At 47.6% G+C, this 22,732-nt stretch overlaps 1 protein-coding gene across 1 annotated transcript in view; it reads right to left on the reverse strand.

The window, feature by feature from the left end:
• The window catches only part of epb41l5 (erythrocyte membrane protein band 4.1 like 5), a gene marked incomplete at its 3' end in the record, with an annotated part of 89,833 nt that extends 75,696 nt beyond the window's left edge, over positions 1-14,137 (reverse strand). Inside the window, exons 1-2 of the mRNA XM_083638361.1 lie at positions 14,026-14,137; positions 10,642-10,866 (exon numbers count right to left, since the gene is read on the reverse strand). Of these exons, the coding sequence (XP_083494487.1) occupies positions 10,642-10,821 (180 nt within the window). The 5' untranslated portion in view covers positions 10,822-10,866; positions 14,026-14,137. The remainder of the gene's footprint in view (positions 1-10,641; positions 10,867-14,025) is intronic.
• Positions 14,138-22,732: the final 8,595 nt, after the last annotated feature.

Below are 22,732 nucleotides of genomic sequence, written 5' to 3' on the forward strand. Positions count from 1 at the left end.
ACATATACAAGACTCCTCTCCGTGCAGGGAGAGGAGACTCCTCCTCTCCGTACAGGGAGAGGAGGAGTCTCGTGCAGGGAGAGGAGTCGTATGGTTATTGCGGTGAGTTAAGCCTGGATTATGCTTGACGCTTTGGCCGGCCGCACGGAAATGAGAGACACGGAATCCTGACGAGGAAACGTGTGGAGCTTTATACTCTGTGTGGGTTTCTGCAGGCGGAATTGAGCGCGAGTCTTGAAAACTCCACTTTGTCCGCCCAGCCGCGTCCGCGTCCGCGTAGTTACAAAATTCAGCGTGCGCACGGCCGGTCGAAAACCGTCCGCACGGAGCCTTGCGGAGGGGCGTGTCTGCTGATTTGACGTCACTTTTCCGCGCGGACACTCGCGTTCCTCGCTGATGCGGAAAGCATAATGAGACCTTAACTCATTCACCGCCAAAGACGTCTTTGACGTGTTATCAGAAATAGCCCTCCCCGCCAATGACGTGTTTGACGTGTTTTTGTTTTTATTAGTGCAGCGCGTAGTTCAAACACTTCCCCAGCCTGTGACATGTTATCAGGTCCCTAGCCACAAAGACAAGCCGACAACACGCGATCAAACACATACCGCAGCTGTTGTTTTGAAATGAGCAGGAGGAAAAACAGAAAACAGAGAAACGCGCTTCCTTGTGAAGTTGTGCAGAGAGGAGAAACGCCATTGAAACGCCCCTCGGCGCGCTGCACGAGCTGATCGGCTTGTTGCAGGGCAGCGGACATCGATCGTTCGCGGTAGTCAAACCCGTGACCAACATGATCGATCCTGGTCCCTCGACCCCGTTCCTGTGTCCCAGCCCGAAAGAGACGAGACGGAGTCACAACTGTGTGAGTTGGAGGAGAACAGCAGCCTCGCCACAGAAATGGCTTTCACACAGAGCGAAGCAGCACGGCCACTTTCCTGTCGAGGGCGAGGAAGACTGGATTCCAATGCGACAGGACCCGGATGATCTCGCGGTAAGGAGTGTGTGTGTGTGTGTGTGTGTGTGTGTGTGTGTGTGTGTGTGTGTGTGAGAGAGACTACACTGATCTCTGCATTCTATTCTATGATCACACTCACTCACACTGAGTAAACTGTATTGTTGAATGTAAAAAAAGCACTTCATATATACCGTAAATTCCGGACTATAAGGCGCACCGGTGTATAAGCCGCACCTTCAAAGTTGACTATTTTTTTCTTATATAAGCCGCACCGGACTATAAGCCGCGGGTGTTTTAACTCATTGAGTGCCAAGGACGGACATGTTCGTCATTTCAAATAGTAACGTAGAGTGCCAAGGACGGACATGTTCGTCAATTGCGTTTTTTGACGGTGGGGCGTCGATCAAAGCCTTCTGCCTCTGATGTACAAATATTATAGCTATTGGATGTGTCTAACCTATTTTACAGAACCCTTAGGTGGCGACAGTGCTCTCCACATAACAGAAAGGCAAGGAAAAAACAAAGAAGAAGTCGTTATGGAAACGGAAATCGCATCGCATCCGTATGCATCGATATGCTGAAGCACGTTACTGCAGCTGTGCCTGCAGCAGCCAATCTGCTCCCACAATTGAGCCGCTCCGTGTCGGTTGCGACAGTACATCCGCACATCCACACCGTCGAGTTGTTATTATTCTCAACTGGAAGCATCGTTGCCGGTGACAAACACACGCGGAACGCTGTAAAAAAGCAGGATGTCAAGCACCCTTCACTGTGCGCACAGCAAACTCAGCAGAGAGCCACCACAGACAGGAGGAGGAGTGTGCAGTTGAGGCGAGGCGGGGCGGGGCGGGGGGGGGGGGGGGAGGGGGCACGCAGAGCAGCACACACACAACACCCAGACAGACCCAGGCAGCAGGACAGGATTGACAAACGCAAGCCAGAATATCCGATACCCACCAGCAGCAAATCAAAACCAGCAAGAAGCTGCAACCAGCAGCGCACGCAGGGGCCAGCGCTGCTGGTTGTAGCTAAAAATATTATTCTGCCAAACAAAATTCCCTGGCCTAAACTGTTTTATTGAAGGAAATTATTTTTGAGGTGTGACTACATTAGAAAAGATTAGCTTCAGAGTCAGTGATGTGCTTGAAATGATTAATTTCACAAAAGGCCAATTATCTCAGCTTCTAGAAAAAAATTGCTTTTTTTGGATGAATCAAGCTATCTTCTCCGGCTCATAACTAAAGAACGGAAAATGGGATCAATAAACTTTTTTTTGCAGATGATAGAATAGAGTCTCATCGTTCTTTGTGCGTGTTCAGTGTTTACATAGTAATATCACACAATATTCTGTGGGCCTCGAGAAATCACTGAAAACGCTCTGAAACTCTGGCACTGGGAGCGTCCGTTCTCCAAAAGTGGCTGGCACTCAATGAGTTAATGGTATTTTTTTTTTTTTTTTTTTTTTTTAATTGTGTTTTAATGTTTAATTACCATATGTAATGCTCCCATTTATTAACATTTCAACAAAACAACATAACACAACACCACCTTTGTTGTTATTTACAGTGCACACAGTGTCATACAGTGTCATACAGTGTCATACAGTGTGGTGAAAAGAGGGCAAGAGAGGAAATTAAAACAGAAGTGGATTTATAGTTAGAAAGAGTGCTAAAAAAAGAGAGATTTTTTTTTTTTTTTTTTTTAATCCATAGATAAGCCGCACCGTTATATAAGCCGCAGGGGCCAAAAAAGGCCAAAAAACGGGAAAAAAGGTGCGGCTTATAGTCCGGAATTTACGGTATATATATATATATATATATATATATTATTTTTTTTCATTTGTGTCATAACGAATAATATTTACATGTCTGATGTCAATACAGTTCAAAATAAAAGAATTGAGAGCGAGTTCTGCCTGAGATTGTGTGATTTAGAAAAATGCCATTTTCTGCAATTTATCTTCTCAGAGAGACCTTTTTGGTGAAAACAGGGTGTATATAAATGGCTATAAGTAGAGTACAGAATAGAGCTGTCACGATTCCTCGAGTACCTCGAATAACTCGAATAATTAAATTGATCGAGGCCAAAATGATTCGCCTCGACACGCATCTGAGTAATAGAAGAGAGTGGGTAAACTAGAAATTCCGACGGAACCTTAAGGCAACACGCGAGAGCGCGTTACTTACGTCAGTACGTCACTCTACCTGAAAACATCAACAAACGGGTCCACCCGAAAATGTGGCTACACTTTCCCAAGATAGACTCAGACAACACTGGTTGCAACATTTGTGATGTGAATTGCAAAGCTGGCCAGGGAAACACCTCAAACTTGAGGAAGCATGGTCAAACATAAGATATATTTACAGTAGCTAAATGCTGAAGACTGTAACGTATTACTAGATAGGCTGAGGGTGAATGAAGCAGGCAGCGCACCGCAGGTAACGTTAGCAGCACCTCCTCAGCTGTAACGTTGAGAGAGGCATCGACTACAACATCAGGTAACGTTATTTAATTAGCTAGCGTTAGCTGGATAAGTTGTTTCACTGCCGTTGTAGTTGTTAGATAACGGGGCTTTTCACTGTCTTCACAACGACTGCAAAACAGAGATCGTTAACGTTAGCGTTAACGTTAACGCTAACGTTGCTGCAGTAATTGTCAAGGGTTTAACAGAACGTATTTCCTCAGCCTGTATAGTAGCTATCAACATGAAATAAAAAGCATTTGACAGCTTAAACCCGTGGCTTTTTATTTGGAAGGGTTACATTTGCCGTAATCTTTATTAACATTTCTTAAAATGCATTAGAATCTTTTTATTTTTTATTTTTTTGGGTTAAAGATCTTTTTTTTTTAATTAACATTAGAGCAAATATAATACGAAAAGCCAAAGGGTTAAGCTCTCAAATGCTTTTTATTTTATGTTTCTATGTACTACAGAGCCTGAGATATGAAGGCTTTAGTGAATACCGACCGCTCTCTCTGAGAAGTTTGGACCGTTTTCTGTGAGAAATACAAAGCTCAACCTATTAACGTTAGCGGCTAATTTAACAGCGTTTTGTGTGTGTGTGTGTGTGTGTGTGTGTGTGTGTGTGTGTTAAGTTAAGTTATCCTTTATTTATCCCCTTGGGGAAATTCATCCTCTGCATTTGACCCATCCTCTACTAGGAACCTTCCTAGAACTAGGAGCAGTGGGCAGCCACTGTGCAGCGCCCGGGGACCAACTCCAGTTCTTTTGCCAGTACCTTGGTCAGGAGCACTGACAGGAGTATTAACCCTAACATACATGTCTTTCTTGATGGTGGGAGGAAACCGGAGCACCCGGAGAAAACCCACACGGACATGGGGAGAACATGCAAACTCCACACAGAAAGGACCTGGGACGGACCGGGGTTCGAACCCGGGACCTTCTTGCTGTGAGGCAACAGTGTTAACCACTGAGCCACCGTGCCGTCCCACCGTGTGTGTGTGTGATCACACTAGCCTGTTGGTGTGTGAGAGAGAAAGAGAGAGTGAGTGTGTGTGAGAGAGAAAGAGTGTGTGTGTCATGCAGCTGTAAGGTAAATGAAGGATGTAAACTAGCTAGTAAGCCATTCATTCATATTATTTAACGGTTGCTGTACACTGGAAGAACTCAAACGTCAGGTTGAAAAGATGAATGGTGCCACTGCCAGTTCTATGCAATTAAAAAATAAAAATGTTGTTTTTTCTAAGAAAGAAACTAATGTAGTTGTTTATTTGAAGAGATTTATCTTATTTTTTGGTGTATATTTACGATAAGCCTTTGAAAACACAAAAAAGGGTTCTTATCCGATTACTCGATTAATCGATGGATTATTCGGTAGAATACTCGATTACTAAAAGAATCGATAGTTGCAGCTCTAGTACAGAACATGCTAAAAGCTCACTTTTTTTTCCCTGGTGAACCCAGAGACGTACATCTTCATTTTGAGGTATTGCAAATCACTTTGGTGCTAATAGATAATTTACTGTGGGTCTTGAAAGATGACCAACAATTATGAAAATCTTTGGCCTGTGCTAAATATTGGCAGTCCTAAACTGGCCATGAATGAGTTAAGAAAGACCTCCTGTAACGGTCCTCACTGTAGGGCTCTGACTGAAAACACCCAGTAGGTTGTGTAGGGTAGGGTAGGGCTTTAAAACTGAGCCTGCTAAAGCCTCTGAAAGTAGATTTTCGAAATCGTGATATTTCACGGATTTTTATTTTTTTTATATAATATATTTCCCAAAATGAGCCCAAGCCTACTCCTCAGGGGTTAATGTATTAATAATAATACACCAGGACCACCAGGCGGAACCCCACGGACCACAGTTTGGGAACCAATGGTTTAAAGCAAATGAAACAGAAAAGAGACTGATAAGTTTGACTGAAACTGGTAGTGGCCGATAGTGAGCGGCTCAGGCCATGTTTTTAGATGACAACAGTCTCTGGGACAAGACTCTGCTGGATCCTATTCCATTTGTTATAGAGCTCGGACTCCTTGTGTGGGATCCCAAGCACAGCATCTTTTACAAGCACATGGACACCTTGTGTGATTGATAGGACCACATTGTAATGTTAGAGCATTGACGTATACAGTATGTATGCTTTTTCTTTCTTTTCTTTTCATACGTCTGAGTTTGTTTGTTTTTGTTTTCTTTGATACACATTTATAAATAAAATCTTGGGAAAAAAATGTAATAGAGCTCAACAGTCAGTCTCGCTTGCCAGACTCTCCCAGCAAAGGGGCTGGGAGAGTCTGGCTGGGGATGCTTTCTATTGTGGACTAGAGGGGGAAAAGGCTGTTTGCAGGCATCCACCGATGTACCATGCAGCCTGCTTCATTGCAGGCTCAATCAATCATTTTCAGGGTGTAACGAGCTAGCGGATAGCATTGCTGTTGTCATTGTTTCAAAGGCAGCGGCGCAGGCATTTGAGCTCTGCAGATTCGACACGTACAGCAGCAGAGACATACAGATTCAACACGGGGGGCGTGGAAAGGAAATCCGAATATGGTCGCAGCCACAGTCAGAGCGGGTCGGAGCCAATGCAGAGCTTGCAGGGAGCAGAATGGGATTTCCATCCGGCACCGACTGAAATGGTCGGCACCAATGATACCACTTTCAGACAGACACGGTTTTGGTTCTGGCTCTGGTTCCGTTCTGGAGTCTCAGAACCTTGGTGCTTTCTGGCGAACCAGCCCGCGTTCACACCAGTTTAAGCGGAACCAAAGTGGGAGGACATTATTCGGTAGTCCTTCAGTTTTTTTAAGTTTATTAATTATTTGGTCTGGCGTTCGAGTGAACCCAGCCTTGGCCATCTCTTCGCCAAGTTCGGCATACAACTTGCTCTTTCTTGTACTGCTTTCTAGCTTTTCTTGAAATTCGGTAGATGCCCAAATCGCCACTAAACATTTGGTTTCCTCAGCAGACCACTGCAAATTATTTTTCTCCATGTTGTCACTGCCTTCTTCTCCTTCCTGCTCATTTTCACAGCCTAGAATAAGACACGCCCACTGATGATGTCATGGTTCCCAAGGAAAAACCAACTATCTTTTGGTTCCGCTGAGAACCAACTTTTCAGGTTCCGAACCAATTATTTTTTCGGTCTGAAGCTGAACGCGCCGGCTGGTTCAAATTGGGGTCCGGGAACCGGCACGGACCCCTGCCAGGGTGAAAGCCCTATGAGAGAGCTAAGTCCACCATGCTGCTTCCACCCAGTCAGACAGACATCTCTTGCCTCGGAAGTGAGATCCCATTCATTTTCTCCATAGACAATGACATTTTGATAGATCCTTATGTGTGTGAGTAGCCTACAACATGTTTGTTTGTTTCTCAGCGGGATCGCCACAGCCGAGAACGCACACAACACTACAGGAGTCTTTCTTTTTTGGTGACAACAACCACCCCCCGGAGACCGGCGTAGAAGCTTCAATTATGATAGATTTTATCTCCAGAAGCATCGACGCTCTAAATATGGTCTTCGGGACAGCCCTAGGTCACCCCTAAGAGGAAGGAGAAAGTGTGAGAAAAAGAGGGAGAAGAGAGAGGGAGAAGGAGAGAGCGAGAGAAAAGCTGCTCTCTGTTGACTTGGCCATGGGCCTAACATGTCATGTGACATCATCATGTGACACAGTGTATTCCCAGAGAGGATCATGGAATTACAGGTGATCCGCAACACACACACACACACACACACACACACACACACACACAACATCCAAGCTTAAAAACACTGACACAGCAGGCAGGCAACACTCAACAGAACTCTTGCTCGCTCTCTCTCACACACACAAGGTAGTCATCTTGTTTTTGGAACCACTGGAACAAGTGCCTGTATGTCTTAATATATGCCATGCTCTTGTATGTATCTCTGTCCTGTATTTGTCCTCTTTTATATCGAACAGGTTATATTTTGCATAAATATGGCAATACATTTGCCTATGGAAAATAAACGTTTTTCCCACAGCAGGTACAACTGTCCAGTGTCCAGTATGCAGCTACATCCATTTTGCTAGACATTACAACATCCGGGTTGTCTTTACACAGGATTTCCAGTTGGGCTCAGTCTGTCTTTGTTGACTCTAGTCTGCAGTTGTTGTGCCAGTCGGCAGCAAAATCTGTTAGTGTGTGATGGTACAGATTTCTAATAGAGGAAATAAAGAATACATTTGTATAGAGACCCATTTTAAATTAACATAATGTTGTGGCTTCGAAAAGTCAATTTTAACCTGTAGTGAGTCATGCAGTAATACATTAGTGCTTTTATTTTGAAACTAAAATTGTCTAGCTTCCATATGGTACGTATGGTCACGTCAGTTTGCTGGTTATTTGTGTTGTGTGTTCTTCAATAAACACACCGTCTTCTAACTTGAAAGACGTGAGTTTGCTGGGCGCACAGTCAGGTAGTGTATTTTGATCTGTGATTCAAGTCGTGTAATGTAGTTCAGTGAGTTTTTCAGTTGTGATAAAAAAAAATCTTAATGAACCAGTCTTGTAGTGTAAAACTCCCCAGTCTTTTCATAATCAGTTAAGATTTTCAAAGTCGTCTAGTGTATCTGCTGCTTAAACTGCCACAACTGAAGGCAAAAGTTGGGAAAATGTTTGTTGCAGAGTTCTGGCAGGCATGGCACTTTCCACCAGCGCTGGCAGAGTTGACTGTTGCTCTCCTACTGAACACAATGCAGTTGGCCATCGGCTGCATAGTGCTACAGGGCCAAAGCATAAGCAGCAAAAAGCAGAGGAAGAAGTTCCAACTCAGAGAGATAGTTGAGTCATGAAGTCCCTCTCGTCTGAAACCACTGGCCATGGAGAAAACCCTGCCAGAAGTTCCTCTCATGATACTTCCCCACCATCTACTGGTATATAAAGAGTCATAGATACTGGACTACCCATTCTCCATTAAGGAGCCATGTCCACGGAAAGCTTTTGTTTTTCTGGCTTTCTGCAATTCATTTTCTATGGTAAAAATGCACTGGCGTTTCAGCGCTCTCGGTGCCGGCGGCTAGCGTTTCTTTGGCGGAGCACTCTCGGTGCCTAAAGTAGAAAACAGTTAAAGGTCCCATTCCGTGCAAAAGCTGTTTTTACTTGTAAATGCATATATACTGCTGTCAGCCCTCCCTGTAATGAGTGGTCACACGCTCAGAACTGCCACAGTTGGATTTGTCCCTATCCAGCGTCCCCCTGCAGTCTCCTCCAAGCCACACCCCCAAACGCTTCGTTTGCCCAGAGGGGAATCTGGGGGAATTGGGACGTCACTAGCTTCCTCCTGCATACTGCGCGGGTCTCTCTCACACAAGCTACCTGCACCATTTAGTCTATAGCCACAAAATTAACACTTCTAGCTGGAGCGACGCCAACTGTACGTGATCCAGCAACTGCAGAGGTGCATTCGGTAAGTCTAGGCATTTTGAGATGTCCTCTTTAGCGTAGTACCGTTAAGTTAACGATAACTCGCAACCTAGCGTGCTGGTCCACAGACGCTAATCTGATTGGCCGCTGGGAGCCTGGGGCGGGCTCTCCCTCAGCGGCCAATGGGAACTGTTAGTTCTGAATATATTATAGAAACAGGCCATTCTTGGGAAGCGACGAGATGAGGAAGTGAGAACTCCGTCACAACAAACGGGGTTGCTATATTTTCGACAGATTAATCCAGAATCACATTTTATGGACCAGAGACACACGTTTTTAAGAGGTTACAGCTGCACGAATTGGGACCTTTAAACTTTTGGAGAAGAGTGCTCATCAATATCACTTTTTTTCAACTGACCAATCAAAATCAAGCATCAGCGCTCTGTGCACTTTATGTCTTGATTTTATTTTGATTTCTTAGAAAGAATGTTAAAATACCGGTACATAATACAGCTGTGCCACATTGGCAACAATACATCCATTAAAACCATTCTGATGAGGATAAAACGCAAAGAAAAAAGTCTACAGACTTATTTTCATTGTGTGCCTCCATTGGCAATCAAGATGTGCAACAAGCAGAAGGAAGGGTGCAAAACAGCAGACAACATAATGTGCAAAAACAGCAGAATTCGGCAATACCTTCAAAGCAAAAAGGAATACCAGGAAACACATAAAGGGGGGGGGGTGCGCTCTGGGCATTCATATTTTTGATATCCGAAGCGCTCCGCCATGAAGAAAATGCTTTCTGTGGACACGGCTCCTAACAACAACTATAAGCAAAATACAGAAAACCTTCTACCCCAGTCTAACTCAAAACTTAGTATGAGCGATCCCAGCGGGTTGGATTGTTACAATGCTGCTTTTTGACCTGCTGCTTGTTAGGTTTACTCTCAAACTGACTCAACTTTACATGCTGGACACATGCAGACAATGCTGGACATCAGGGTACGTCCCAAATTCAGCAGCAGCCTGGGCTTTCCCCACTGAGCTATAAGACGAATCAGCGTGACGTCACTTTACACCCAGAAATGTGGAACCCCGCAACAGTTACCGTAATAGTATGAGTTGTGCCAAACAAAACGTTAATATCTCAAAAACTATACATCACATCGCTTATATTTTGACATTCTGAGTGAGAGCAGAATTAGCTCGAGTTTGATGTATAATATATGCATGTGTCGTGTTAAAGTTGTGTGAACTGTCGCAGTTTTTAAAATGTAAACAGAGTTAACCGGCTACAGTCAGACACTCACGCCTCGCGCCACTTGGGCTCCATAAGGTTCCATTGCCGTTGCCACCCAGTGACGCGGTTTGTTTACCAAAATGCTGCTCGGCTGATCCCTCGTATTGAGACACTGCATGAAATAGGCCACACCCATCACGGGGGAAAGCTCTCCATTCATTTCCACACACCAGCATCATTTTCCTTGAATTAAACATAGCTAAAAGCTGTTGTGTGGTGGGCTGCGCAAACAACCTATGTAAAAAATCGCCAATTCAAGTTTTTTGGTACTCCCGAGCAAAACAAAGCCATTGAGAATTGGCGAGAAGAAAAATGTGGATCTAGCTGTCAAGGAAGTAAGTTGGGAGTGTTCAGCTTCCGTATCTATATGATCTTTGTGTGCAACACATGACATAGGAGAATGCCAGGATTGGGGGGGTGGGGGAGTTTTTGTTCCCCCCCGTTTTTGGCGTGGTTTCTGAATGATGACGCGCTCCGCAGTGTCTCTATATTAAAACAACACTGAACAAATCTGAAGGCCTACAAGACCAGTCCTGCTTACCGGCAGGTCGACGCTGACGTCCGTCCCGTCCAGTAGGGATACGCGGCAGGTGATGACAGACTTGGCGTCCCCGGCAGCAGGGATATGTGTAGTGGCACGTTGGGCCTCCCGCAAGCGGGACTTCTCGGCATGTTTCCGGATGGAGCGTCGCCCCAGCGTCCTGCGCAGGAAACTCAGCATGATGGGGGATGAGGAGGAGGGAAAGGGCTGCTTACACTACCATACCTGTAGGTGAAAGAGGGTTAACCGTATGAGAGCTTTCATCTGTAGTTACAAACTGTGTAGACCGTCAGTAATTGTAGGAATGATTGTATATGAAATGTATTTTGTATTGTATTGTTTATATATGGAGGAGATGTCATGGAAATACTTAGGATAATATGGTATCTGTATATTTAGCAAATACAAGGTAAGTTGTGGAGGATTATGATTGGGAGGAACACAGTACCTCTATGCAAGAAATTCAACAATAGTAAATTAAGGGAGACAGACACAGAATTAAAGTCACACTACTAGGTGTGGGAGGGAGGAGGTGGAAAGCATCAATGAATGCCAAGGACAAGCTGCAAGAACATTAGGACTAGGCCACCTGTAGTGTGTGTGTGTGTGTGTGTGTGTGTGTGTGTGTGTGTGTGTGTGTGTGTGTTTCTCAGATTTTTTTTCTTTTAAGAATTAAGTTAGCACAACTTGGCAGTGCAGGTTCTCAGCTTTCAGACCTGCTCTCTCATCCTCAAGATACCCTGTCCCATCAGTCTTCAAACTGATAGACTCTGGGTGCCCAGTAGCCCTCAGACTCTTTCGATCATGGTCGTCTCAAGACTTCAAGACTCAAGACTGCCTTAGCCAAAATTATTTTGGAAATCTGTGTCGGGCATTAAGCTCACCTTATTTCTGCACTTTGAAGGCACAGGTAGGGTCGCATGGGGCAACCTTATTATATCAGAATCTTAGTTGCTCCAAAAAGTGAGCGGTTATTCTTTTAAAAGACAAAGTTTGATGAGAAGAATCGGCTAATTGTCTGGAACCAGAGTCCAGACGCATGCGCACTGGCATCATTTGGTGATTCTGCTGGAAAAAATAAATTGAGGTTCTCTGAGGCTAGTGCACTTTTGGTCCTTTTTTTCGAAAGGTTGTTGTCAATTTGAGCAATGTGTCACATCTGCCATCTTCTTTCTGACTATCTTTGCTGTCATGCGTTCGGGGGCTGTGGCTAAAATGCATTGTAAAATGTCTGTAGAAGACAAAATGATGCCAGTGCGCATGTGTCTGGACTCTGGTTCCAGACAACTAGCCGATTCTCGTCAAACTTTGTCTTTTAAAAGAACAACCGCTCACTTTTTACTTAAAGCAACTAAGATTCCGATATGATTATGATAAGGTTGCCCCATGCGACCTGTGCCTTCAAAGTGAATAAATCAGGTGAGCTCAATGCCCGACACAGATTTCCAAAATAATTTTGGATAAGGCATGGGAGGACTCTTTCATTAGTGAAGTCTTGAGACGACCACGATCGAAAAAGTCTGAGGGCTAGGTGCCTGGCTGGTACGCATTACTACAGGCAGGAAGACCCGCCCCGTCTTCCGCCCAGCAAGCAAGGACGGACCCGGACGAATCGAGAGAGCCCAATCAGGGCCATCTCAAGTCATATCATGACGAGTCAGATCCAGCCCACAGTATCAGTATCACTATCTAATTTCACTCAATACTGAAATATCCGTGAGGATAACTAAATGGTTGCAATCAATTTCAAATAAATCACGGATTTGAAATCAAGGATTGAGTACAGCTGCACTTTGGTCGCACACTGTCGTGGGTGTCTTCCGCCCATAGCTGAATGACACGGAATGAAGTTTTTCCACCCAGACTACTAGGTGCCCAGATTGTTTCAGTGGTGGTGGCTCAGCAAGCAACAAATTCAAGCCAGCCAGAAAAATACTTCATGTCAATTTTTCCAAATAAAACCGTGACTGCAGAACATGCTGAAAACAAAGAAAACCTACAAGAATAGATTCACGATGGAGTCTGTAGTAAATGAAAATACTTTAAATTCGACGTGAACCGGAAGGGAATGCAATAGCATCGGAGACTGGAAACAAATCTTGTCTGAGATGACAGGGTTGAGAGGCGGACCATATATGGTGTCGATGATTTGATTTGACAATTCTGGGGACTGGCTTTGGCATTGGCCAATCCTGGCGTGTTCCATTCCACCCCCAAATCGAGTGGGATTCAGCGTGTTGTCGTGCTACGCGAGCGGACAATCCGATGCATGGGTGCTGCCCGCCCGCCTAGAATCTCCGAGGGGCGATCCCTGACAACCAGGCTTTCAGTCGCGCGCCATTATCGCTATTGCGGTAAATACAATATTCCTGGAATGCGAGCTTTAACAAGCCAGTTACATTTCTTTGCATTTTTAGACAGTACCGTTTTTGTTTTTTGTTCATGTTTCATTCATACAATTGGCCAAGTTAGTAGTTAGTTTATGGGATAGGGATTCTGCCAGATGACAGGCACTAGGTGCCATTTTCTCCTTCATTTGGAAGAGAAAATTATCCTGAAATGAAGATTTGATTGACAGCTGCCATGTCGTGATATGATTGGTTGAAATGGGGTAGAAATTTGATAGTACTAGGTGACGTCAGAAAACTGTAGATTACCGTTATGAATGAAATCTTGAAAAATTGACTTTTGATGTGAAAAAGTGTGAAAAACTAAAGAAATTTGATTTTTGTGATTTTGTTGTTGTTGCATACATTATTAAATAGGTGCACTGCATACCCAGGTATTTGAACTAAAAGAAAAGAAAAGTCATTTTTGGGTTCAGCTCGACTTTAACCAATAATTGGAGAGATGTCTAAGTTAGTTACCATTTCTGGTTTCAGGCTTCAAGTGACGAGTGTTGAGGCTATGATTCCCTCTGCTTGCCAGATAGCTGCCCAAATCCCTCAAACAAAAGACGCATAAACCATACACCAGATAACGTGGAATGATGCCTGCTATCGTGGGAGTCAATTTCGACATCTCAACAGTAGTTAGCTGTGCCGCAACTCTATACGTTACCCGTTTGTCTCCAGGATGGGGCCTGCATTACCTGCAGTGGTAGTTAAAGCAAGAGCAACAGGTTGCGTTCATTTGAGAGTGCGTATGTTTTTCTGCACGGGCTAGCAGTTAGAACGAACATACACATAATACACATACACGGCTGAAAACATACACTCCGTTCATACATAGACGTCCCGTGCAAAAACAAAAACAAATGCTCCCTTAGCTCGACCAGCTAACAGCCCCTTGTGATGCTATGATGAAAAGGAGCCGACGCTACACTTGCTCCGAAACCGCAACAGCCACTTGTAGATACCAAAGGAGTCCTAAAGCGATACTTACAAAAGCACTCGCAGGAATGTCACAGTGAAAGCACGTCCGCTTGCATTGTACACGGCTAAAAAGCAGCTTGGTATAATCCCATGGTTTGCGAACTTGTTTTTTTTTGTTTTTCACCTCGCTTCGCTTCCTCTGCGGGATGATTCTCCCAAGTCCCAACAAAAAGTGGGAGGCAAGACTCCCCTCAGGATATGACGTCAGGATAAATCCCCAACAATCTGATCAGCTCCGACCGGGGCCACTACAAAGAACGCCCCCCCTAAGTACAGAGCACGCCCATAGGACGAATCAGCGTGACGTCACTTGCCACCCAGAAATGCGGAACCCCGCGGCAGTTAACTAGTATGAGTTGTGCCAGTATAATGTTTTCGTTCCACAGCTACCTTCACAGTATCAAATTTGAGGAGAAAAAATGCACAATCAAATTTCTAAGAGGTAGCCTACTCTTACTTCTGTAATCTTCCCTTTACCAATAAAAAGGAAAAATCTGTTAAAAGATTATCCTGAAGAGATAAGAATTTGAATTCGAACTAGATACCTCACTCTCCCCATCCCACCCAAAGCTAAAGACACTCACTTTAAAGTAATGAATGATATTGTAACGTATCCGTTATCTCAGGAGGCAGAGGCTTCTTGATGGTACAAGGGTCTTTATTCACAGTTAGTTATATTACAACTCTCAGCGGTTGTCACGCTCAAAGCTAGCAGCTTTCCCTCCAAGTAGTGTGTGTAGACTGACGCGCATGCTCAGTTCACTCCGGAAGTATCCCCACAGCATAATGTTCCCCAATACAACACTCCCACACAACAGTTCCTATCTGCAGTCGAGACACTACCAATGCTCACCCCTGTATGTGTACTGCTGATTCGCTACATACTCCCCGCCCAACAATAAGGTCAACGCCCACGTTGATAACACATCACACACCCCCTTGTACCAAAACATATTTTTTTTTTCTTTAACAGCTTCTTTGTTTTTTTCAATCAGCATGTTGCACTCTCAGACTTCCCCACATCATCTCCCCCACAATATCTCATGTCATGCACCTTTTTTTCTTTCTGTTACAACAATACAACATCTCCAACCACCATCTCCTCTCTTTTTTTTTTTTTTTTTTTTTTTTTTTTTTTTTTTTAGTACAACTCAAAGTTGTGGAATCGTCCTGGAGCCCTTGGCTCTCTCCGTGGCCGTGTTAGTCTCTGTGAATCTGTCTGCGGGGCTGATCCCACCTGCAGTGTCTCTGGGCTTTCACGCCCCTGGGTGGGGCCCGCCCGGTCATAGCCGGACGCCCCTCTCTGTGGGAACAGAGTCCTTCTTTCAGCCGGTCTAGGTGAAACCGCCGGGCGGCCGAGATCTGGGGGAAAGGTGCACCCCCCCCCGGTATGGGGCCAACCTGTCTCTGTGGAGTACCTTCCTGCCACCAAGTGGCATCTGCACTCGGTACACCACTTCCCCCATTCTCTCCATGACCCTGTCCAGTGACAGTCCAGTTTAGGGCTACGCCCTTTTTTTCTCTGGGGTGTGTACACCCAGACCAACTCCCCCCCCTGGAAATGGTTTCCTTTTGCCCTCACATCATAGTTCCTTTTTTGTTTCATGCCTGCTTTCTCTAGCTGGTCCCGAGCGAAGTGGTGAGCGGACTCTAAGCGATCTTGTAGCCTCCTGGCGTACTCTCGCCCTGGGGGAGCGTCCAGTGCATCTGGCGGCTTGCCGAACGCTATTTCTGCTGGTGTCCGCAGTTCTCGACCTAACATGAGCAGAGCTGGGGTGCAGGAGGTGGACTCGTGTGTGGCGGATCTGTAGGCCATGAGGATGAGCGGCAGGTGCGTGTCCCAGTCCCTCTGGTGTTCCTCCGTGAGGATGGCCAACTGCTTTTTCAGCGTTCTATTGAATCTTTCTACAAGGCCATCGCTCTGGGGGTGCAATGCTGTGGTCCGTGTCTTTTTAATGTTCAGTTTCTCGCACATGGTGGCGAACACTCGTGACTCAAAGTTTCTCCCTTGGTCACTGTGTAGGGTCTCTGGTGCTCCGAACCTACTGAACATGCCGGTTACTAGTGCGTCGACCACCGTCCCCGCCTCCTGGTCGGGTAGTGCGTACGCCTCTGGCCATTTTGTGAAATAGTCCATGGCGACCAGGACGTACTTGTTCCCACTGTCTGAGCAGGGAAAAGGTCCCATCACGTCTACCCCTACCCTCTCCATGGGGGCTCCTGCTGCTAGCTGTTGAAGCGGGGCGCGAGACTGATCTAACGGGCCTTTGTACGCTGCGCAGAGGTCGCAGCGTCGACAGAAGTCCTGTACGTCTCTCCCCATCCTCCCCCAATAAAAACCTTGTCTGATACGGCGGAGCGTTTTGTTTACCCCAAAGTGCCCAGCCCCTACAGTTCCATGGCAGCTCCTGCACACCTCCTCCCTCAACGTTGTCGGCACTACTTTCCGCCACTTATGCTCTCCTGTCGCTGGCTCCTTCCAGGACTTCATCAGCACTCCGTTACTCAAACTCAGGGTGTCGAACCCCGCCCACAGCCCTTTGGTTGTGTCGGTGGCCCCCGTCACCTCTTCCCAGGGCGGCTTCTGGCCCTCTTCTACCCATTGCAGTACTGGTGACAGCTCTCTGTCGTTTTCTTGGTGGCCCCTCCAATCCGTTGCCTCTGCTACCCGCAGCGTCCTGCACACTGGCCCATCCCCTGTGTGGTTAGGGCAGATCCTAGCTTCCTCTTGGAGCTCTCTCTCTCTTCCTTCTCTCTTTTCACAGTACGTACACCCTCTCTCTGCACAGGGTCGTCGTGACAGGGCGTCTGCGTTGACGTGGCGCGCCCCTGCCCTGTGTTCTATCGTGAAGTTGTAGTCTGCCATTTTCTCTAACCAGCGGCACACTTGTCCTTCCGGCTCTCTGAAGGACCATAGCCACTGCAGCGCCGAGTGGTCGGTCCGTATGGTGAACCGTGGCTGTCCCAGGAGGTAATATCTAAAGTGTCTTAGTGCTTCTACTACGGCGAGGAGCTCCCGGCGGGTGACGCAGTAGTTACGTTCTGCTTTATCGAAAGTCTTGCTATAGTACGCCACCACCCGCTCCCCGTCTGGCCCCGCCTGGGACAGCACGGCCCCCATACCCCCATTGCTGGCATCAGTGTCTAGTAGGAACGGCAGGGCGGGGTCTGGTGCTCTAAGCACTGGAGACTCGGTCAGTGCTTTCTTGAGGGCTTTGAATGCTAGGTGGCATTCTGTCGTCCAGTGGAAGTCTGCGTTCTTCTCTTTTAACCTGAACAGCGGTTCCGCTATTTTAGAAAACCCGTTCACGAATTTCCTGTAGTATGCGGCTAGCCCTACGAAGCTCTCGAGTTCGCCTTTGTTTCTGGGGGTGGGCCACTCCATGACCGCCTGAGTCTTCTCTTCTAGGGTGCGAATGCCCCCCGCGCCGATGCCATGCCCTAAGAACTCCACCCTCCTCTTCAGGAAGTGGCACTTGTCTGGGTGTAACTTTAGACCCGCCTCTGCGATCTTCTGCAGGACTTTTCGTAACGCCCCCACTGCTGCCTGGAACGTGCCCCCGTGTGTCAAGATGTCATCTAAATACACGACGCATTCGGATCGGGGAATGTCTCCCAGCAACTTCTCCATTAACCTCTCGAACGTTGCTGGTGCGTTGCACAGCCCGAAGCTGAGTACTCGAAACTGCCACAGCCCCTTCTCTGTGCGGAAGGCGGTCTTTGGCTTGGCATCGTCGCGGAGGGGCACCTGCCAGTACCCGCTACGGAGGTCTAGGGATGAGAACCAGGATGACTCTCCCGCGGCGTCTAACAGTTCCTCTATGATGGGCATCGGGTATGCGTCTTTTTTTGTTACTTTGTTCAGCCCCCTATAGTCTACACAAAATCGCATTTTGGTGCTATTTTTCTTTTTCACCAGCACTACCCCCGACGCCCACGGGCTGTCTGATGGCTCAATGATCCCCGCCCGCAGCATGTTCTCTACAGCTTCGTTCGCTATCTCTCTCCTCACCGCTGGGATCCGACGGGGATATGACCTGACGGGTCGCGCCCCCTCCGTGTCTATTTCGTGTTCCACCAGGTGGGTACAGCCTAGCTCATCATCTGACATGGCGAAAATGTCTTTATATTCTTCTAGTACCCTCCACAGTTCATCGCTCTGCTGGGTCTCTAACCCTTCGCTCTGGCGTTTGTGCAATCCCCTGAGCATCTCTAACCTCTCTCTCTCCCCCTCTGCCTGTTGCGCTGGCTGAGGGCAAGTGTTTGGAGGTGGGCTAGGGGTGGGGCTTTGTGGAGGGGCTTGGTCTGCTGGGTGGGGCTCATGCACTACGGTGACGCGATATACAGTGATATTATTTACATTAGCTCTCTCCTCTGGAACGGTGGGAGGGTGGCCCATCTGGACTACTGGCCCCCCTGCAAATGTCAATGTGCTTTTTCCTAGGTCTACTGTGCATTTGTTTAGCGTCAAGTAGTCTTCCCCTAGGATGCAGGGTCCCGTCATTTCTACCACCCACACCGGAAAGTCCACTGTCTGTTCCCCCACTGTTATCGTTACGTGTCCCCTCCCCCTCATTGGCATCAACTCACCGGATACTGTTCTTAGTAGTTGTGCTGCTGGCTGCTCCAGGCGCGTCCCCTCGGGCATCATGTTGACGTTCACCAGCGTTGCTGTACACCCCGTGTCCACCAGGGCGGCGCAGTATCTCCCCTGTATGTAGACTGGAACATGGCAGCCGTTCATCGCGCGCGGCCCGCTCTGCATGCTGACAGCTCCGGCGATGTCGTCTACTTCGGGGCCCGGCGGAGCCCCACCTCTCCGTTGCTGTCGGTGGGCCCCCTCCTGCGATGGTGTGGCTACGGGGACTGTGGCATCGTAGACCCGTCTCGCCCCATCTGGACGGGCCCTGTGCCGTTTCCCTGGTTCCACGCTCTCCAGCGGCAGTCTGCTTCCCGATGTCCGGGGCGTCCGCATCCCCAGCAGATCATGTTCCCTCTGGCCCAGCTGTTGTTCCGCTGAGTGGGCTGTCGAGCGGGGTTGGGCTGCAGGGTCGCTCTGCGGAGCAGTTGTTCTGTCAGCTGTTGTACTGACTCGGACAGTTCTTTCACCCTGTCGCCCTGCTCTCTCACCGTGTTGCTTTGCTCTGCCCAGGCCGTCTTCCACGCTGGTTCTTCTTGTAGCTGGCTCTCCGCGGCCATTCTGACCACTGGGGCGGCCTCCATTATGCTGCTGCTCTTGTCCCAGCCTTCTACTGTCTCTATCTCCAGTGCCAGCCCCAGCGCTGCTCCCAATGTTTTCGGGTGTCCCAGCGTTACCTTCTGGCTTAGGCTCCGTGGCTCGATGGCCTGGACAAAGTAGCTTAGGGCTAGTCCATCCAGCGTCTCCGTCGGTAGCTGGCTGTATGCGCGCCGGCTGAGAGTCTCAATGTCCGTTGCCAGTGCACGTAGTGACTCACCCTGTCGTCTGCGTCTGTTACACAGTTCTGCGGCTACGATGGCCTGCTCCTCGCATCGGCCGAAACGTCTCTGCAGGACCCCCATCACCACATCCCAGTCCTTTGTATCAGCTATTGCCGACACGCACGCTGTAGCTTCGCCCTCGAGGGCCATGACGAGGTAGCTGGCTCTCTCCTTTCTCGTCCAGCCATTCCAATCTGCAGCCTCTGTAAACTGCTTGCAGTATGCCTCCCATTCGACTTTACCGTTGAATTTTGGCGGGGTGATTTCCTTTCTTCCCCGCCGCTCGCCGTCTTTTGCCGCCTCGACCCGTGTCCCGTCTTTGTCCTCGGGCCGTAGGCTGGCTCCGCTGGTCTGTGGCACAGTCTCCATGGCTACAGCGGCAGTGTCAACCCGCTCGATCTTCACTCTCACCGGTCCCGGTTCTTCCGCTCCTTCTCCCGCCTCGCTAGCTTGCCTGCTAGCTCCCTTGGGCTGCGGGCTAGCTTCCGTGGCTACGGTGCTAGCTCTGTCTGGCTCGGATTTTATTTTCACCAACCCCAGGCTTTCTGTTGTTTTTCTTTCTTGGACCCCTGTGGTAGCAGCTGCGTCTACCCAGACATCATCCTCCTCGGCCGGCTGGTAGTCTGCCCCGGCTCTCGCCTCTCCCGCCTCTCGATTGAGCCGCTTGCGCTCTTTCTTCAGGAACTTGTTAACCATTTCGCTAATCTGGAGGCAATATTCACCGTTTAAACTTCTGGCGCCAGTGTAACGTATCCGTTATCTCAGGAGGCAGAGGCTTCTTGATGGTACAAGGGTCTTTATTCACAGTTAGTTATATTACAACTCTCAGCGGTTGTCACGCTCAAAGCTAGCAGCTTTCCCTCCAAGTAGTGTGTGTAGACTGACGCGCATGCTCAGTTCACTCCGGAAGTATCCCCACAGCATAGTGTTCCCCAATACAACACTCCCACACAACAGTTCCTATCTGCAGTCGAGACACTACCAATGCTCACCCCTGTATGTGTACTGCTGATTCGCTACAATATTGTAACGTATCGCTGATACGCCAAGGAACGGAGAGTTGTAGTTGGTACAGGGTCTTTATTCACAGGCTCATTCAGCTCCTAGCAGCTAGCTCACACAGCTAGCTCCACACACAACAACCGGTCTCAGCTCGCTCCATAGCTAGACTGACATCCGGCCCACGGCCGCTGGCTCTATATACCCCGTTTCCCCTAGGAACACACCCACACACATTAGTTCCTAGGTGCCATCTAGACACTTCTATTGCACATCACATTACAGGTAATACCTGGATTACCTGGAACGCTACATACTCCTCACCCAACATTAGTCAACGCCCACGTTGACACCCACAACCCACACATATCCCCCTGTACCAAAACACAACACCCCACAACATTTTCCATTACCACATCAATTTCCCCACCTAGTCTCTTATTTTTCAGCACACTTCTTAATTTTCGTTCCACCACCACCATTTGCATTTCTTTTCATTTCTTCCCTCTTTTCCCATTCCTTTAAATTCAACCCACATTTCCGTTCACATTCCCATTCCAATAGCCCTTCTCTTTAACACCACTTAATTTTGCATTCACTCCCACCATCATTTAGTTACTTCTAGGGGTGTCACGATACACTCAGTTCACGATACGATACGTATCACGATACTGGGTTCACGATAACGATACGATACGATACGATTTTAACAATATTTTTTTAAACTTGAATAATGACAATATATGACTGGAAAAGTAGTATTTTATTTGAAATGCACAAATACAAAACATGCTGTTGTGGGAAATTGTTATTACAATAACAACTAGAAAAAACATGAGATTGGAGATAAGGCTTATCTTGAAATAGAATGAGTTACACCGTCACTTAGATTTACTTTGAACTAAAAGGTTTCTCAGCAGTATAAATTCTCATTATGCATCTTCAGTTTTTCTTCAAACTCAAACAACAAGACTTTTCTTAGTCTATTTTTTATGCATCTTCAGTTTTTCCTGTCAAGTAAACAGTTTTGCCAGAAACTCAATTGAATGGTTTCTCTCCTGTATAACTTCTCATGTGTCTCTTCAGAGACTTGTTCAACTGAACTACTTTCCACACATTGAACTTCAACAAACAAAGACGTTTCTTTGTCTACTTTTGAAAAAAGAAAAAGAAAAAAAAATTTTTTTTTTTTTTTTTTTTCACGATATGAGATTTCATCTCAACGATACATATCGTGACGTTTTACTATCGCAAAATTTCGTGGGACGATATATTGTGACACCCCTAGTTACTTCCCATTAGCACCCTTTTCCCCCAACATTTTCACTTAACACAAGCCCCAACATTTACATTCCCTCTTTTCTCTTTACACACATTTCAATTCACCAATAACTCCCACATTTACCTTATTTCGTTTTCCCTCTTTTCTTTACACTCATCTAAACCACCATCATTTCCATCCCCCCTTTCAAAGCTTCTGTCCCACCTAAAGCACATTACAGTCGACACAGCTAAGGCAGTAGTCCTCTATGTCTCCCTTCATCTGTACCCAGTAGAAAACTCGACAAAGGCGGCTGAGTGTTTCTTCAGGCCCTCGATGCCCCTGACCCCTGCGGCCCCTGTGCGCCCCCCGTAGCGCCAGTCCCCGCAGGCAGCTGGGCACCACCACGACGCTGCCACTCTTCCCGCGCCCATCCAACCCCAGAATCCCCGACTCCCTCACCCTCAGGTCCGGAAACAACTCCCACAGTTCCTTCGTGGTACTTGAACACATGCACATCTCCTCCAGGCGAGGCCGGCATCCGGCCGCCACCCACCTGCGCACCGGTCCAACGCTAGCGTCCTCCGCCTGTCTGCGTATCCACTCCTCCAGATCGACATCCTCCATAGTCACGTTCTCATCCTCCCGGTCTTGCACTCGCTCGTCCTCCCGTCCCGCTCCCCCAGGGGGCGGCGTGTTGAGGGCAGCAGGGCAAACACCACCGGCGTCGATCTCCACCTCGGCTCTTTGCAGTGCAACCGTGGGGGGTGTGTAGCGGTTAGGCTGGGCCGGTTCCCCCGGCGGTAACCCCCCAGGCTCACCCGCAGGCTCGAGTGTCGCTTCCCCGACTGCCACAGCATTGCAGGTGATGTCTCCCGCTTCCCTCGGGCTGTTCACTACTCCGCTGCTCCTCTGGCTGTTGCTCCGGCTGCTCCCCCGGCTGTGTGTCTCTTCCAGCGTTCGCACTCTTAGTGCAGTCTCTAGCTAAATGTTCAGG

The sequence above is a fragment of the Poromitra crassiceps genome (assembly GCF_964638095.1).
Source record: "Poromitra crassiceps genome assembly, chromosome: 6".
In the NCBI taxonomy this organism is placed as follows: domain Eukaryota; kingdom Metazoa; phylum Chordata; class Actinopteri; order Beryciformes; family Melamphaidae; genus Poromitra; species Poromitra crassiceps.